The 19,999-nt window shown below is 37.8% G+C and overlaps 1 protein-coding gene across 14 annotated transcripts in view; it reads right to left on the bottom strand.

The window, feature by feature from the left end:
* git2a (G protein-coupled receptor kinase interacting ArfGAP 2a) overlaps window positions 1–19,999 on the bottom strand; it is a 111,572-nt gene that overhangs the window by 26,536 nt on the left and 65,037 nt on the right. For 5 of the 14 annotated variants that reach the window (XM_073065840.1, XM_073065844.1, XM_073065841.1 and 2 more), the window contains exons 12-17: window positions 19,716–19,827; window positions 15,032–15,168; window positions 14,484–14,633; window positions 8,918–9,166; window positions 4,051–4,140; window positions 1,271–1,353 (exon numbers count right to left, since the gene is read on the bottom strand). In XM_073065840.1, coding sequence (XP_072921941.1) covers window positions 1,271–1,353; window positions 4,051–4,140; window positions 8,918–9,166; window positions 14,484–14,633; window positions 15,032–15,168; window positions 19,716–19,827 — 821 coding nt within the window. Of the gene's footprint in view, window positions 1–1,270; window positions 1,354–4,050; window positions 4,141–5,866; window positions 8,672–8,917; window positions 9,167–14,483; window positions 14,634–15,031; window positions 15,169–19,715; window positions 19,828–19,999 lie in introns of those variants that run through there. The other 9 variants (XM_073065843.1, XM_073065846.1, XM_073065842.1 and 6 more) reach the window with 8 other exon arrangements.

The following is a 19,999-nucleotide window of genomic DNA, read 5'->3' as shown; positions in this document are numbered from 1 at the left end:
AGTCTGCAAGAGAACTGCAACTTGGGAGAAAATTTGTTTTCCAGCAAGACAATGACCCCAAGCATAAAGGTGAAGCTACACAGGAATGGCTTAAAAACAAAGTTAATGTCCTGGAGTGGCCAAGTCAGAGTCCAGACCTCAATCTAATTGAGAATTTGTGGCTGGACTAGAAAAGGCCTGTTCACTCATGATTCCCAAGCAATCTGACAGAGCTTGAGCAGTTTTGTAAAGAAGAATGGGGAAAAATTGCATTGTCCAGATGTGCAAAGCTGATGGAGACCTATCCACAGACTCAAGGCTGTAATTGCTGCCAAAGGTGCATCTACTAAATACTGACGAAGGGGGTGAGTAATTATGCTATCAATGATTTTTTTTTTATAAATGTAATAAATTTAGACCAATTTGTAGAAATTAGTTTTCACTTTGACACACAAGACTCTTCTGTTGATCAGTGTCAAAAGAGCCAAATTAAATCCACTGTGATTCAATGTTGTAAAACAATAATACATGAAAACTTCCGGGGAGGGAATACTTTTGATAGGCACTGTACATAATGAGATAGTGCAGATTAGGCACTTCCAGCCCTTCAAGCTGTGCTGCCCAGCAACCTCTGATTTAACCCTAGTCCAGGGGTTCCCACCATTTTTTATGCCATGGATCCTTACCATTAACCAAGGGGTCCATGGACCCCAGGTTATGAACCTCTGCTCTAGCCTAATCAAGAGGCAATTTGCAATGACCAATTAATGTACTAACTGGTAGGTTAGCAGTATGGGAGGAAACCAGAGCACCAGGAGGAAATCCACGCAGTCACTAGGAGAACAAACAAATTCCTTACAGCCAGTGGTGGGAAATGAACCCGAGTTGCTGGTAATGTAAAGTGTTGTGCTAACCGCTATGCTTTCTGAGCACATTTTTAAAAAAAACTTTAACCCACAATAACTGTTTCTAAATAATAAGGAAATGAGTAATGTTGCAATGTAAATCTCCGTTAGTCTAACCAAAATAAATTTTGCACTAACCACAGGAAGTTCACATTGTACTGTGATTCATTTGATAACTTCCCAAGTTTCATGGCTCCCACTTATCTAGCAAGAAACTGGATTTCATCAATATTATTGTAACTACTAAATTATTACAAATGTTATTGTGGAAAAATTTGAAAGCAATAAAGATAAGCTTAAATTATTTCTAAACCATTTGTAATTTGATTATTTTTTTAATAAGTGTAAATTTTCCCACTGCCTTAGCGTGGTAACTTAATCCATACCCTGTATCATCCAGTTCCAAGTCATTTGCTGCATTATCGTAGTCACTATCAGGCATGCTGCTTTGTTTCTCAAGTTTTGATGCCTAAAAGAAATTAAAACAAATACCAAGATGCAAATACAGTATGCTCACATGGTTGATAATTATTAGATGAAATAGTAATCCTGACTCAAATGGAAACTAAAAGCAACTGCATGCAAACTAGTTAGTAACGAAAAGAAATTCTGGTAGGAACCAAATCAGAGCCTTATTAATCTTTCAATTTAAAACTTGAGGAAAAATATGCATCTTTTGAGAAGGTTTCAAGTGCCCAATCAGAAAGGTGGGGGGGGGGGGGGGGGGGTTGGAGATAAAGAATAACAGGACATATATAGGGAAGTCTGTTTTGCCATTGCACTCAATCGACTTTGTCTTAAGATCTAGGTTGTGCAGCACAACACCAAGGGAATATTTAACTCAAAGGTTTAGTTAAGATTATATATTACAAAGCACAGATCATCCCAGTGCAAGCAAGTGCTTGTGAACCTCTAAGACAATGAAGGCCAAATACACAGCTTTGCACCCAGTTTTAAAAAGTCTTGGTTTGGAGATTCTCTTGAGGATAAAATGCTTTTTTAAAAAAAAATCTATGATACACTGTTTTTGAAAAAGTAACCTTCAATTTATATGGATATGACTTTTATTGAGATTTGGAGACCCTACCATTATCTATGGTTAAAGAAATATTTCATTTACAAGAAACTTGTGTGTTCAACAAATTAAAATTGTTTTCTAATTTTAGTTGAAATAAAACAATCTTTAGGCGAACTTTGAAGGAAAATACATGGTTAAAATGCCAGGCATTAGAATTTGGACTGTTAGCAACTTGCATTCATGCATCACAAAGTTTATAAATACTGTAGTGTTATTTGGAAGTCAAACAATTCCACAAAAGTTTCTTTTAGTACCATGACAAAGAAAAACATTCAATACAAATGAGCTTTTTTATTCAGGTAACATCAGACATTTCTGACTTTGAAGAAAGTACTTATTTTTGTTTAAAAAACAGTCATTTTAAAAGTGAGTACATGCTTCAATGAAATAAGTCAAACCATGCTCAAGGCAGGATGCTAATGAAGCTGTGCTGCATGATGGCTGGTATCATTGTTCTCGTAATGGTGTGTTAAAGAATGATTTTTCTGTGTGGATCTTTACAAAAGACAAGATGCCAATTCATGTAGTATAGTTACATGGTTATAAAAAGGGCTCTTTACACCCAATGCCAAATCAAATATAGTTAAGTCCATTAGGTCCAGCACTGAAAATGAAATTCTAATTTAAGATGTCCAATCTTCACTGCCTGGCTATGGAGCCATTAAATCAATAAACAGTTGATTGTATTTCAGATCCAGGCCATCTGGGAGCCATCGTGAGAGCTCTATTTAGCCAGCACCCAGTCACACAGTTCATTTATAGTAGTAAGATCAAAAAATTCTCAGCAATGGAAGCATTTTTAGAAAGTGAAGCAAACTTTAAGTCAACAGCAATCTTCTGAAAGCTTTCACCTTATGGTACAGCAACCAAATTGAACGATGACCCATTCATATTTGCATATATTGCAAAGGAATGGAATAGAAAACTCAGCATTTCCCCCAATTTTAATCCAGTGAAATTCATGCCAGATTTCCATTTCAGGTTGTGGGATTCAAAAATGAATGTTAAACATTATATAACTTGCATTTCAAATAATATGCTCCAGTTACTCAAGGTTTCAATTGCCACCAGGAATATTATTTTCTTATATTTTAAAACACGTGTTCCTTTGAACACAGCCATTAACTGCTGAATTTGTTTTTTTTTGTAAATGGCAAGGTGTTATTTCACTTTTTTCATCATCCTGTGCGAGTGTAAATAACTACAGCAAAGATCCCATGGTGGCTCTGTGTGTTAATCTATTATATAGCTGAGACACGTAGTCCAAGGTCATGCCAGCTCTATCTCTTATCTACGATCTCAGCTAGTGTGCTAATGTTCTTGCTGCTCGAATCAGATGCCACTAAAGCTCTTCTGACCAATATCCAAAAATGCACATTGGAAGTGCGGACCTTCAGCAAAGACAGACTAGTTTGATTGCAAGGTTCATGTTTTTTGTGAATGCTTGCAAGAAGATGAATCTCAAGGTAGTATATGGTGGCCTATATATACTTCGAAAATAAATTTACTTTGAAGTTTGTCAGTTCACACTCTCATAGCTTACTTGAGTTATAATCTTGAAATACTATTAAGTAACCTAAAGCACATGCAACCCAAATGACAAAGGAATCCATGTCATCCAGCAGTGAAGGGGAAATCATTGGGAAATGACACGCTGGCCGAAATCAGCAAGGGCTCAGAGATTGAATCTGGGAGATACCAGCCCCACATAGCTCAGTACAGCACTGGGTAATGATTCCCCTGCTAATAATCATGGCTGCTTGTGTATGCTTTGAATGGTGATCTACTTGTGGTACCTACATATGCTGTAGCAAACGGTTAAGCTTTGATCGCAGTAAAGCTCATTACGTTAGGTGTGCAATTTGACCTGTCATTGGAAGCAAGCAGGATTAATAAACTGAAAATGGTGAAAGGCAGAAACAATAATTAGGAATACATAGGTCAATATGCAGTCAATACTTCAGTTGAAAAGACACTATTCATGCAGAAACAAAGGTAGAAAGGGGAAAAGGAGCAAATGAGGTGCGACAGGCACTGCAGGTGTCACTGCCTCCACCACAGCACAGACCAACTGAGAAGGTACTTAACCCTTCGGGTGCTCTCATCCCGAGACCATGAAAGTGTGGAAGGGAAGGAGGGTAAAGATGAAGAGGAGGTCACAAAGGCACTCCTCCCAATCTGAAAGGGGAGAGAAGAAACACTCTGGCAAAAAATTAAACACAAGAAAAACAACGAAAGAGAATGAATATACAGACTATAAACATATAGGTATGCCAAGTTTTTGCACATGGACACTGCTTAATATTTTAAATGAGTATTTTATAGTTAAAATGCAATAATTTGTCAAGCAATCCACAAAATACATGTAGAATGTCTTATCAGTATGATTGAGTAAATTGGTACTATTTGTAAAGTTATGAACATTGTACTAACAAAAAATTGAAATACATCTCAACTATCTAAATTTATGCCCACTAAAATGAAGCATATTCTCATTAAATAACTCATCTAACCTTTGGTCATTTCTCCTTGATATCCTGATATAACTACTTCTTAAGCAACTTTTTAAGATGACCATAGCTGGACCAATAATATCACTTAAGGTGATTTCCCTTAAGGTGACATGCTAATATCCAAGACAGGATTCTATGTAAAGTACTCGTTAATGATCAGTGATTTTAAAAAAGTAAAAATGACAACTAATGAAACAAACTGGAAATTAGGAATTCTGATATAGATGTGGTTAGATTGCAGTTTTTGTACTTTTTTTGGATGAAGAAATAGATGAACCTACAGAAACCCTGCAATAATACCTCGATCCTATTATTGACCAATTTCCCAAGTCTCATCTTGAATATTTTCAAATCTAGCTACATACTTGTGCAATAAACCAATCATTTAAAGTAGGTTAATGTAATTACCCCAGTGTGTAGGTGGGTGATAAATTTAAGGAGAACTGATGAGAATGTGGGGAGAATACGAATTGGGATTAATGCAGGATTCATGCAAATAGATGGTTAGCAGAAATTGATTGGAGTGAATGGCCAACTTCCATACTGCATCTCTGTGACTGAGTAATACAGACATCTGAAAATGAGTTATTTAACAAAGATAAATCCAAACACTTTACTCAGGAGGAGGCTTTCCTGCAGGAGTCAATGTGGGAACTAACTGTTGTGACTAAATGCAAAAAATATGAAGAACTTCAGTGCATTCTGTTAGGTACAATGTAACATATCATTTGGTTCATTTTCATCCAATCCTGCAGATATATTTCTCTGGTTTGGTGTCTGTCACTTCTTTGGAAGATAAACTCCAGTAAATGAATTCCAAAGAATTTTTGGTAAGCAGTCAGAATCAGGTCAACTGATTCTGGGGTTCAGCAGTCTGGGTTCTCATCAATGAAAGGGCCAGCAATTTCCCTGGGACACAGAGCTCTATGGAGAAACTAGTATCACAGCGAAGGTCCCTGATGGATCGACAGAAAGTTCATTGGAAGACTGATTTTGTCTGTGTGCTTGTCTTCTGACTTTTAAAATAAAGCTCCAGAGGACTGATATTGATAGAAATTACTGTTCTGGAGCTTAGGATCTGGCCCATTGTTGGAGACAAGAAAAGGAAGATAGGACAGGTTAAATAACTTGTGTTTTGGTAAATTTTCATTTTGGTAAATAAATAGATTTAAAGAAATGATGGGCAGCAAAACTAATTCTATTTACAAGGTACAACAATTATTTCAATGTCCATATTCAAATATTACATTCAGTTCAATGTCTGTTTTGAAGTTGTTACTTGGCATACCTAAACAGAAAATAAATCGTCAATACTTAAAAGTAATAAGAATGAATGAAAAATAATCCTATGTACAACTGGTAAAATAAAACTTATGACTAAGACACACACATTTTGTCATTTACATTAATTGTTATTTAATAAACCAGCAAAGTTTTTCCAAAGTAAAAATCAGGAGGACAGAGTCATCCAAAAATATTTACCTTTTGTTCAGACAGATTCAACTCAATCATTACATTTTTATTGGTTTGGAACAAATTGCCCATGGTAACCAACAATACTAATATAACTTTTTATTTTGTAATGTAAAATTATTTAAACATACAAATCAAAATCTCCATTTCGTTGTAGTCTCCCCATCCTAGGAGTGAATTTTTTGTGATGGGAACACCACCAAGGTTTACCTGACTGAGATTAGAATGGAGGGATTGTCCCATTCTAGATGTAGTGGAGTGGACCAACAAATCCAGAATTTGGAGGAATAACAGATCATCACATTGGAAAAAGAAAATTATTTTGAAGTTGACAGAATTGACAAAGGGTTAATTATTTTGTCTGGCCGGGGTGTCTAAAACTAAGGACTACAATCTCAAAATTAATCATTCACTTCTATGTTCAGAAGGAAGTTTTCCACACAAAATTTACACAATCTCTTCAGTTCTTTCCCCAAGAGTGCTCAGAGGCTCAGTGTCTAACTATATTTAGGAGAGAGAGTGAGAGAGAGGCATGAATTGATCTTTTAATACTCAGGGTATAATGCCTAAGGAACTGGTGCAGTAAAGTACTACAGAGATAAGAGAAAACACCTGTGACCCACTGAATGGCAGAGCAGGCATGAGGGGCCAAATGATTTTGTCCTGGTTCAATTTCTTGTGTTTTTGTTTCCCCAGTTTACATGGAAGTGAAAAATGTGTGGCAAAATATAAGAGATGTTGGCAGTATTCAATCATCTAACAGTTATCAATGGGCCAAATATTCTTATCCCGAGGATGGATTTGTTTGAAATTGGTACAGAATTCAAGCACTAAATGTGAGTTACTCATTTTTAAAATTCAAATGACTCTGCAAAGCCAGCTGAAGTTTGATGAAACACCAATGATTTGTGAAAAAGATATTCTGAAAATAGTTTGCAATTTAAAATCAAACCCGAACAATGGATGAAACAGCTAAGTTATGCTCAGGCCAGGTCTCAGGCTAAATCCATTTGGGGCAACAATTTCTCTCACTTCATAACTGTTAAATAATATTGTAGCAGAGGGAAAATTTGAATCTCACAGATCTTTCAGCAGTCTGAGTAGTTAAAAGTCAAGGCTGAATTTTCACCGCTTTTAAAAGACAAACACCTCTTTTACCACAACAGTAACTCCCTATTTTAAAATTCTAGTACTCAGGTTAGAAACAGATAAAAGTAACCATGCAAAGAGTAACATCAGCAATATTTATATTGCTTTCCTTGCATAAAATTGATGTGATGAGTATAACATAGCAAAAAATTATGACGGGATCCAACCTGTAGCAATGGGAATGAACAATGATACCAATAAAACTGACACCTAGAAGATCTTAAACCTTCAGATATTCATTTTCATAATTATTTATAACTGAAAATTGTAAATGCTTTCAAAAATTTAAGATTGAAAGAACAAAGAAGGTGTGTTTTAATTATTTGGTGAAACTAAAGAATTAAAATACAATAGATGGAGTTTGTTTTAAAATGAACATTGCTTTTAATGATTTTTGAATCGTTAAAAATAAAGATGTGTAAATGGTATTTAACAGCTTTAGCTTTTCCCATTTCTGTGCCTGCCTTCCTAGGCACTGATTCTAGAACCTTGCCCAAAATGGTAATTTGCCAGGATCTGAAATACACTTTCATATTTCCAATGAATTGGAAGAGAACTGCCAGTAAGATGCTCTTTGTGGATCATTGGATTCTGTACTTCAGTACCTGCACATTAGACAGCCAAGTCAGGGGCAGTTCTGGATCGCACCAAGCTGATGGGCAGCTGCACTTTGAACTCTATGCCAGATATGGCCAATGGATCTAACTCTGCCCCATTGCTTCGAATGGGATCATAAATCTATGTGGAAAAGATAAACTGAAATGGTTTGGTCTATTTCTTTACTTCTTTACTAATGTTTCAAAATTTACACCAGATAAACATGCTTTTAAATGAAATATTTTAACTTAAAATAATTTAACATTTTAAATTAAGATATACTTTAACTGTTTTGAATGTCTCAAGTCATCTGGGACAAACTATTAAAAACTGTCTAAAGGCCATCAGGATAGTGTGGGGATAGGGCCTCAAAATAATGCAACAAGATCCAGTGACCATTTGCAGATCAGCATACTTTGAAAAGGCTTGTGTTTTTGGAAGCCACATGGTCACAGAAGTCGGGCTTTGGAAATGGTGCAGGAGTGTACACAAGTTGTGGGCCTGATCAAGCGTAATTCAGCCCCATGTATCAATTATTCAAATTACAGATAGCAGCACAGCCAAGCCTAATCCAAATCTCCTTTAAAAAGCAATGTAACAGTCTCTAGCATTGTTGCTCAAAAGCATAAAACAGCAACCCCCACCACCCCTCACCCTCCCCCAGTCAAGGGACAGTTGAATTCCAACAATCCAACTGATGAAACAGCAGGGACCAGGCAAAGATACACCTGGTCTTACAAGGTCAATGTTGCCATTCGTGGTGTCAACACAAAATGAAACATGACAAAATTTAACTTTTCTCTGATGGAATAATCTGCTTGTTTTAAAAACATGGTTTTATGATACTTGTATGCCATCTAGTGCTTCAAGCAGACATTTTCTTTTTCCCCTCTGTTAGCATCTGGTCGAATCAAGTTAGTTGAAGGTCTATCAGTCTTTAAATTCTTGAAATTACAATGAGTATGTTAGCACAAGTCCTGAAATAATAAAATGGAGAAAGGTTTAGGGCAAAGGTTAACATGACCTAGGTGTCATTTTTATTCTTCCAGACATTTTATAATTAAAAATTCTTAGCTAGGTACCTAATAGTAGTAATAGAAGAAATGAGACAAAGACAATAAGACAGCATTGTGCAAGCTGCAAAGAAAAATAATTTAGGACAAAAAGCGAAGGAGGGGAAAAAAGCACAAGTTGCTTACCAGAGCCGATGGTGAACTACTTACATGTTGAGGAAAGGGCTGAAGTCCTGAAATACTGTCCTCTGGGTACGTGACGTCCCCCATTGGGAGATAGGCTTTTTGACCAGAGCCAGTTTCGTACATGGACATAGGCCGGCTGCCACGTGCAGACGGGCGCCGTTTTAAGGATGAAGGATTGGAGGGACCTGGGTATTCTGAACAGGTGGGAACTTGATAGATATTCGTAGTGACCTGCCGCTTGAGGGTGGTGTTTTCACTCTGCAGCGTTTGGAGCTGAAAGAAATTGTTTTTTTAACCGATAATCTTTTTCTACATCAAGTAAATCTGGAAAAATGCTGGTGTTTCTGCAATGTGGACTGTGCATGTTTTAAATGAAATGGAGCTATATATACCAAGTCAAATAGAGACAGAGGAAATGCACAATTAAGCAGGCAGAGCAGAAGCATGGACTGATCTGCTTATACACTCACCATAAACTTCATCTGAAGGTACAGAGTTTTAAAAAGAGCACCATGACATTGAAGAGCATCATTTGAAGTTGGTAATTTATAATCAAATTAATGTAAATGTGATGCTGTAGTATTAAGGTCAGTAATTACATAATTTCTGTTGTGACTAATGTTAAGATTAATGTGTGAAAGAGCATGGTGTTCACGAGGCCCAACGCATGTAAAAAGCTGTTTGCATGCACCACTCCACAGTATTTTTCATTATTCCATCTATCAGACTAAACATACGGATACCCTAAAAAAAACACCAAAGGGTCCTTATTAAAAGCCCTGACACAAGAAGGTATTCTAAAAATCATGAACATCTGTAAATGTTGAAAAACAGTATAATTCATTGTACCGTTCTATTCTTTAAAGGACAGGTTACACGAGCAGTTCAACTGGTGAAAACAGTCATTTGTGGAATGGTTTGCTCTTTAACCTGTATATGTAATGGCAGAGACACTGAATTAAATAATGGCATATTTTAATACTACGGAGAGAGAAACTTGCATCCTGATATTTAAGGATATGAAAAGTAAAGGCATATGTGAAGTAAAATCAGTTGATTTTGGTCAATTAGGTGTAAGGTATAGGTTTCACTGCAGTCTTTAGTGGTTTTCTGCCTTGTTACTGAAACACGTAAAAGAATTTCCAAGACACACAGAAACACCCACCGTATTTTGATAACATGGAATAAAACAAAAGGACTAGTATAATATAAAACCTTTGTATTTTGCAATATAGAAAAAGTGCTTAAGGCAAAATAAAAAGTCATTTCAATTAGCACAGCAAAAGGTTCCAAATGACCATTTGGGCCTCGCAATACAAACTAGTTGCTTTTATATAATTAACACTGAATACATTTCAATTTTACGACTGTGAGGCACAAGGTAGCTGTTAACGGTTTAAAACACTGAATAAAGTAGATTTTGTACTAGATGAAGAATACATTAGGATGTGGATTCTTGGTGCAATTTAAAAAGAAAGCACATCTGGCACTATATAGTTGTTAATTTTATATAATATTCAATGTACTCAATATATTAAGTATAATTATTTTATGCCTTAAGATCTGCTTTATTTCAAAATTTTTGTTCAAAATCTCTTTTTAAAGTAGTCAAAAGACCTATCAGTCCCAACATATTAGTTTATTAAGAGGGCAAAATACAACAGATGGAATTTCAATTTAAGAATTCTGGCTATGTTAATTTTTTTTGACCAATACAACATAATATGAAATTACAACAACTCATTTGTAACAAGGGAAAGGAAAGGAAAAAGGCCAACTGTTATATGCTGATCTAGTTCTTAAAAGACAAATGTAGTTCACATTGGAAATGTCATTCTACTCCCTGTAAATGCCCCTGACATTTTCATGAATCACTGAGCTAAACCACTCAGGTTTCTTCTCTCCCCTTCAGAGAGACTACAAGCAGCTTCCATTACTAGCATCAGCTGCACATGGTGTAATTTCAGATCTTGCTACTCTCTGACAGCTATTGTAAAATGGTTATTGAATTTCGTCCTCTGCTGAGCTTCAGGCCACTGAACAGATTATATCTGCATCAGGCCACAATTAATAATTAATCACGCACTGAATTATCACTTCTGAGATTTCACTTTCTGATCAGCTTCCCTGCAGTTATTAGAGGTTTTGTAAAAACCATAATCTTGGATATTATTCATTTTTTGATGATGACTTCACAAAGTTGGATATTAATCTTCCCTGTTAGATATTCATATGAACAGTGTATGTTTTGCATTCAGATATATTCCTATACTTTAGGATAGTTTAGCTATACATTCTTGTGAACTAAATATTTCTATCTTTTGCATATCCTCCAAGAGGTTCCTCTTCCTTTTTGAAAGTGGACAGAGACCTTAAATAATTTTATTTATAACAGTTGAACATACATGACAAAAGCTGCAATCAAATTAATTTGGATCAGTATCTGAATTTCTATAATATAAACATGCTCCATCTTTCCACTCTGAATCACCATCTTACACAACTTAAATAAAACTTTCAACTTCCTCCCTAGTCTAATTTTAAAAGATTATAAAATGTTACCCTATCCCATCCGCATCTCACTCTCAAATTGATTGTGTCATTGCATGATTTACCCTTGTTTTTATCTTCTGTACACAACTCAAGATGGCCAGATGAACCGAAAAGGCAGGGTGTCAGGCTTGGAGGTGAAGGCTGAGCCGGTTCTGCTCTGCAATGTTTTACTCCACTCTGAGACTGCTACACGCTTTGTGTGTAAGCTTGTATTATCACATGCTGGTGATAATAAACCTGACTCTGATTCAAGCGCCAGGCCAGATTGAAAAGGACAGTGTGTCAGGGCCAGTGGTGAGGAGCAGGCTGGTGTTCAGCCTCCTGCTTGGCGAGGCTTACTCATCTTTGTGCTGAAGTGAAGCTGTGGCCTCAAACTAACGGGTTCCTAGACCAGCTGCAGTGATGACTGGCTTCATGGCTGTGAAATCACTTTCGTGAATTTTCTTTCTGAATGTTATTTGCTTACTGTTATTGTTTGTACCATTTTGTTCATACATTGGGTGTTTGATAGATTTCTTTTAAAAAATGGAATCTATTGGGTTTCTTTTTTGTGACCATCTGTGAGGAATGTATATATTTTACATTCTTTGATAATAAGTATACTTTGAACATGATCACTTTTTCAAAATGATCCTTCACCATGAGTTTAAAAATTAACTAAAATCTTCTTACAACAGACAAAATTTAAAACAGCTGTTTCTTGTTGATCCCATGATATACTGCTCCAGAAAAACTGTTCTGAATATATTCTATGAACATCTAACCACTTCAACAATGTTTTCTATTCCAATCCAGAAGACAATGGAAGTCACCCACCATAAACCCATCATCTTTGGCTGAAGTAATTTCTTAATCAATACAATCCTCCTCTTACAAGTCTGGTATTTGCGGCTCGCCTTTTATTGTACCAAGATCATTTATCATCTCTCCTATTATTGTGTCATCCTTTACATTCAGGTCTGTCCCATCCCTTCTTAGTACTCCATTTTGTTGTCCTTTCCAAATGTCAGCTTTCTGGAATATTTGATTCCCAACCTTAGTCACCATTAAACCACGTCTCGTTAATGGGTATTCAATCAAATCCATTTATCTCTATCTGTGCCATTAAATTATCCAGTTATGAATGTTTTGTGCATTATAATAAACCACTCCAATTTAGCGAAATGTCTTTTTTCCTTGATATGACCTTGCTTCTGGCTGTGAAGCTCACTTCCTGTATACCACAATCTACTAACTACCCATACTGTATTAAGTAGACTGATCTGGACTTCGTGTCTGCAGGCTCTACGATGTTTTGCTCCGCTGTGTGATGTGCTGAGGCTGTGGACCTGCTCTGGGCTTCGTGTCTATGGTCTCACTTTTATTCTGAATGTTGTTTGCTCGCTTTTATTGTTTGCATGATTTGTTTTTTTTCCCCTCTTTCTTCACGTAGGGTGTTTATTTTTTTTTAAATGGATTCGTTTGGGTTTTCTTGTTTTAGTGGCTGCCTGTAAGGAGACAAATCTCAATGTTTTGTTCTTTGGTGTTTTTCTTTAAATTTATGCTACCTTTGCATGAGCCAGCGCTGCCTTTATTAGTTTAGTTTTAGTTAGTTTGGTTCCCCAAATAGAAACTATCCCAACATTTTCCATTTTAGGTAGGCCAGGTGATGATATGTCTCTACCAAAGTAGGTGTAAGGTGCTCCTTCTCTCCGCTAGCCTGCAGGTCACCCTGGGGCAAGTTGCAGCACTTGGTTAGTTCCCCATAATCGGGGTCATGTGAAGCGACAGGAGCAGGTGGTGGATGGCTGTATGAGCAGCTAGTGCATATCACCAGTCCTGGATATGCCATTGACACAAGGCAGACAATCTCTGAAGAGTGTTGATAATGGCTGGGTTCACCCATCTCGTAAAGATACTGCCCAGGAGATTTGATAGAGTTGGTGGTAGAGGCCTCTGTCAGTCAGAGTTGACCATTGATGTTGCATCCTAGCTGTCTCCATGATACACAAGTCAGGGCAGTATAATATGGAGAGCAAGCTGTTGCCCATGTAGCAAGCTTCCCACCTCCGCACATCTGATGTACCCAAAAGAACAACAGAGACCAATACAGTTTGGTACCAGCAGTGTCATAGGAGTCGTCAGTTAGCTTTGATCTCAATGTAGGACTGCAGCTCTGAACTTTTTCCTTGGGTTTGCTCCCAAAGCCTTCCCCTTGAGTAGGTACAGCCGCAAGTCAGCAGAGGTTTGAGATCTGAGTTTTCTATAGAGATATGGAAAATCATAAGGGGTATCGATGGGGTAAATGCAAGCAGGCTTTTTCCACTGAGGTTGGGTGGGACTACAGCTAGAAGTCATGGGCTAAGGGTGAAAAGTTTAAGGGGAACACTAGGAAAAACATCTCCACTCAGAGGGGCACGAGACTAGGGAACTAGCTGCCAGTGCAAATGGTGCATGCGAGCTTGATTTCAAAGTTTAAGGCAAGGTTGGATAGGTACATGGATGGTAGGGGCATGGAGGGCTGTGGTCCCAGTTCAGGTCGATGGGAGTAGGCAGTTTAAATGGTTTGGCGTGGACTAGATGGGCTGAAGGGGCCCATCTCTATGCTGTACTTTTCTATGACTCAAAGGCAATGGCAAACCACTTCTGTAGAAAAATATTGCCAAGAGCAATCGTGATCAAAGACCATGATTGCTCACCTCATGTGACAACACATGATGATGATCCCAAAAGTTATTACCCTTATTACTCAGTATGGGTGCCTGTGTCCCAACATTAACGAAACACACCCCATCTCTCATTTAATCTCACAAATGACAAAAGCTTTGACCTGTTCTACCCTCATTAGGCAAAACAAAAAATGGAGTGCAAGAAAAAGTGCTGCATTTTGGACTCAAGTGTTCAAGACAACAAAGAAAACATCAGAAACAAAGTGAGAAATGTGAAATCAAGATTGTGGATAAAAATTTGACAGAGATAAATAATTTGTATAGCAACATAAACTTGTGAAAATTATTCTAACTAGAGGGAAATGAGCTCTACAAAAAAGGCCTCTTACTTTTTTCTGCATCAGACGCAGCTCATCACTCAGGTTGCTGTTCACTTTCATCAACTGCTGCACCTTTGCCTCGGAAGCACTGAGTGCGTTTTTCACCTCCATGTATTCCTGCAATGTAATTGGGCCATCTGACAGATCAGAGTCCATGCTCTACAACAAGAAGGACATACAAGCAAATTCTCTTTTTAAGATTACTGTCTCTCATTATCGTTCCTGAAGCAGTATGTTATTCCTCTACAGCACAGCACTTAACCAAATAGTTAGCTTTGCCCTAATTAAGAGTACTTCCATGGGATTTCCCTTGATAACATGTTAATTTTGGAAAATATTATGGAAAACTTTGGGTTTTATATGAGAAGCAAACTGAGCTTAAAGCACTCACATCTTTCTTTGTGAAATAGCAATCTATCCATGAATACACATAGTAAAGTGTATTCCTTTTGTAACAGACTGTAAATAAACTAGAACAAAATAGTTTCCAACATTAATGACGTTCAACTATTAGTATCAGGCACCAACTAAGGTAGAAAAATACACAGCAGACGTACCTTTGCTCTGTTTGCTTTAGTGGCTGGTTCGTGATCTGTATCTTCATCTGAAGCAACACTGTCATAGTCAGGCTGATCATTGTCATGGCTCACACTGCCATGATCATTAATGCTCTTCAGTACAAGCTCCACATTATCTAAGTTAACAAGGAGAAAAAACACTGAGCATCTTCCAAACAGGTTATACAAATTCAGAATCATTTAAGAAACCAGATTGAAATGAATTAAATTGTAGATGTCTACTCATTACATATCTACAATGTCAACCTTTGGCACGAAAAATCAGAAAAAACGAATATGGATGGAATAACCTGTCATTTTATCCAAGTATTGAAAAGTAACCATCAACTACTCTTAATGTATTAACAATTATCTTCTTTAGCTCCATTGTTTTTTTTAAGAAATGTTCAGCATAACAATTCCTTGCTTGGAATGGGGTATGAAAAGATATGCAAATCATTCTTAAACTAGGTGTGAATGATCAAGGGCCATTAAACGAAGAAATTACATCATTCTAGCACCCTATTTATATCAATCTGTAATATTGAGCTCTCTAAATGTCATTATCCACAAATTATGAGAAAAAATTGATTTAAATTGTTCACCTCTACTGGCCAACTCTGAACCAATCTTCAGATTTGTCAAAAATAAGATTTGATCTGACCCACCCTGCAACTCATTCTTTAGGTTATTGTCATTCTAGTTAGACTACGACAGAACCTTGTGGTTATACACCCCATTGATACTCAATGACGAGGCCTCTGTCAGTCAGAGTTGACCATGGATGTTGCCTCCTAGCTGTCCAAGTCAAGTCACTTTATTGTCATTTCAACCATAACTGTTGGTACAGTACATAGTAAAAATGAGACATTTTTCAGGACCATGGTGTTACATGACACAGTACAAAAACTAGACTGAACTACACAAAAAAAACAGCGAAAGCTACACTAGACTACAGACCTACACAGGACTGCATAAAGTGCACAAAAACAGTGCAGGCATTACAATAAATAATAAACAGGACAATAGGGCAAGGTGTCAATCCAGGCTCTGGGTATTGAGGAATCTGATAGCCTCAGGGAAGAAACTGTTACATAGTCTGGTCGTGAGAGCCCGAATGCTTTGGAGCCTTTTCCCAGACTGCAGGAGGGAGAAGAGATTGTATGAGGGGTGCATGGGGTCCTTCATAATACTGTTTCCTTTGCGGATGCAGCGTGTAGTGTAAATGTCCGTGATGGTGGGAAGAGAGACCCCAATGATCTTCTCAGCTGACCTCACTATCCGCTGCAGGGTTTTACGATCCGAGATGGTCCGAGATGATCCGAGAGATTTCCGAACCAGGCAGTGATGCAGCTGCTCAGGATGCTCTCAATACAACCCCTGTAGAATGTGATGAGGATGAGGGGTGGGAGATGGACTTCCCTCAGCCTTCGCAAAAAGTAGAGACGCTGCTGGGCTTTCTTTGCTATGGAGCTGGTGTTGAGAAACCAGGTGAGATTCTCCGTCAGGTGAACACTAAGAAATTTGGTGCTCTTTACGATCTCTACCAAGGAGCCGTCAATGTTCAGCTGAGAGTGGTCGCTCCGTGCCCTCCTGAAGTCAACAACCATTTCTTTTGTTTTGTTCACATTAAGAGACAGGTAGTTGGCTCTGCACCAGTCTGTAGCCTCTCTGTAAGCTGACTCATCGTTCTTGCTGATGAGACCCAACACAGTCGTGTCATCGGTGAACTTGATGATATGGTTCGAGCTGTGTGTTGCAGCACAGCCATGGGTCAGCAGAGTGAACAGCAGTGGACTGAGCACGCAACCCTGGGGAGCCCTCGTGCTCAGTGTGATGGTGTTGGAGATGCTGCTCCCGATCCAGACTGACTGAGGTCTCCCAGTCAGAAGGTCTAGGATCCAGTTACAGAGGGAGGTGTTCAGGCCCAGTAGGCTCAGCTTTCCAATCAGTCCAGATACATAAGCCAGGGCAGAACAAAATGGAGAGCAAGCTCCCCCTCTCCACGCATCTGATAAACCCAAGCAATGCAGAGACTGATAGTTTGGGACCCACAGTGTCGTCGCAGGAGTTGCAAGACTGCATTGAACTCAATATAGGACTGCCTTAAGGACTCTAACTCTGGATTTTTCACTCTGGGTTTACTCCCGGAGCCTTCCCCATCAGTGGGTATAGCCACAAGGCAGCGGAGGTTTGAGATCAGAGTTTTCCTTCTCCTAGGTGAGCTGCCAACCATGGCTGACGAGCCCCATCTGCCAGAAGCAACTGGTTTTAAGGTGCCAGTAACGCACTTGTGCCCCCTTCTGTTAGTGGAAATGGTTCCGCCAGGCTTAGTAGCTAAGCTACACGTGAAGGTCAGGAGCTGGACTTGGTTGTCAGAGGCTATTTGAGGCCACTTACCATTGGGAGCATTTAATAGATAGTGGGAGCTTAACCCCACTACCAAATTGATTCTTAATACAACAAGATCATGGAATCTGCACTTAAGAACACAAGTCGACTATCTTATTGCATACTCTAATAGTGAAAAGTGGTCCCATTTTAAACTAAGATTTCAAGAAAATTAGACTTTACATTAATATAAGAAACATATGTGATATGTTTCCTTTCACCAGAGCTTGTATGCCAACTTGGCTCGTCAACTAACTGTTTAACAGCCATGTGACTCAGCAGTGAGCGGGCCACCTTTCTAAACAATACAAGTCTAGGATCAGTGTGATTTGGGGCTCAATTAAGAAGGAATGTTAGGAATTCTGATTAAAGGAACATTGATTTAAGCGAATGCTGTGTAAATAAAATCCATACATAATTATTGGTCGCTTTCCCCCCCATGTAAAGATTTTTATTAAAATAAAACGTCTGCGCAGATAAATGGCACAAACCACTTTACTACAAAATGCTTGGCTAAAGCAGTATACATTTGTTTTTCAACTGAGCACGTTTTTATCTAAACAACTATTATTTTCCCCAATGCAAACTGTATTCCCAATTTTAATTTACATTTCAGAAAGCAGGCCTGATGCTATAGATATGAATTCAATATTGAGGTGAAGAAGCAGATGAGTAGCAAAATTACATTAATGCAAGTCACTTCTATTTAAAAGTATAAGCAAAATTTGTCAGAATATTAATTTATAAATCTTAAGTGGTGTTTCAAAAATATTGAAATGTTCATGTCCATCATGATCTACTTGTACATTTTCCAGTAAATATGTTATACCATATAGAAGCATCACCTAAAATCTGTTTAAAAATTGCCCATATCCCAAGAATGCACATTTCCCAAAATAGCACCAATTTCAACTATATCCTGTCAGAATCTACTTAATTTCAGGACAAAATTAATTCCCATTCGGTAGAACTTCTCTGGAGTGAGGAAAATACACACTTACAAATATTTAACAAGTATGCACCATTCTAACATTGTACCATCAATTCAAGGCTAGAGTTAACCATTTCTCAATGACAATTATATAACCTAAATTACGGAAGGGATAATAAAAGCCTCTATTCAATGTCCATGCAAATCTCCATTCATTATAGAAACAAGTGCTAAGTTGTAGCGAACAGGATTATAATGCTCTCCTTTAGAGTATGCCATAAAATAATTACATTACATAAATATCTCTCTAAATATACAGCATTACACTGTCTAGTTATTAATGTCATCATTATGTGCCGTGTCATATGACATAGGCAATTGTGGTCTTTCCACGACCATGATTGTTCTTGGCAAATTTATCTACAGAAGTGGTTTGCCATTGCCTTCTTCTGGGCAGTGTCTTTACAAGGTGGCTGACCCCAGCCATTATCAGTACTCTTCAGGGATTGACTGCCTGATGTCAGTGGTCGCATAACCAGGACCTGTGTTATGCTCCAGCTGCTCATACAACCATCCACCACCGGCTTCACGTGACCCTGATCAGAGGGCTAAATAGGTGCTGCACCTTGCCCAAGAATGACCTGCAGGCTAGAGAAGGGAAGGGGCACCTTACATCTCCTTTGGTAGAGACATACCTGTATCTCCATCCCACCACCCAGATTGATAATCTATCACACTAAAATACATCTTGGTACAAAAAAAAATCAGTAAATAAGGTGGAGATTATCAAAATACTGTGAAATATCTCAACCTTTAACTTACTTTGTTCCTCATTATGAAAACTAAACTAAAAGGAACAGGTAACACAATAACTGCAAGATGGAAATATCGATAGAGATATTCCAACAGAATTCAGAACTTAGGAGTAGATTACAGCTTTCCAAAGATCCAGATTCTCTTTCACAGATATACATATTTCACAGCCTGTGGGACATTTCATTCTTTTTTTCCCTTGGGGAATCTGTTACTGAATAGTAAAAGTTCAAAGTACAAAGTATATATACATTATACAACCTGAGATTCATCTCCTTACAGGGAGCCATAAAACAAAGAAACAAAATAATCCATATTAAAATAAAAGTCAAAGCACACATTGTGCAAAGAGGGAAAAAAAATCTTGCAAACAACAAAAATGAAAAAACAAAATAGCACTTAGAACAAAAGCGAGTCCACAGACACGAGGCCTGAGCAGGCATCAGCCTCAGTTCAGTGCAGAGCAGAGGAAACGGAGTCCTCAGACACAAAGCCCAGAGCAGCCGGAGTAAATGTTTATATAGTACAAATGGACAAAAGCATACACACCTTTGGGACTAGTGACAGGATTCCCAAGTTGTCTCCGTTTGGCATCACTTAAGATATCAATGACGAGAGTAGCAAATTCATGAGCATTAAACCGTGCCAGTTTCTGCCTCCCCTGCAATTAACGATTAAAATAACATGTAGATAGGAGACTGACTGTGTACACAAACACTGCAACAAAAACCTTATAGAGGAGAATAATTAACAACTACAAGTGAACTTCATGACTTTAAAATTCCAGATAAAGTATTGGCTTCCAAGTTTAAGTTTGTTCGTTACGTGCATGT

Source organism: Hemitrygon akajei, chromosome 14 (genome assembly GCF_048418815.1).
Source record: "Hemitrygon akajei chromosome 14, sHemAka1.3, whole genome shotgun sequence".
In the NCBI taxonomy this organism is placed as follows: Eukaryota; Metazoa; Chordata; class Chondrichthyes; order Myliobatiformes; family Dasyatidae; genus Hemitrygon; species Hemitrygon akajei.
The sequence above is the reverse complement of the archived record's forward strand: the minus strand, read 5'-3'. Positions and strand labels throughout refer to the sequence as shown.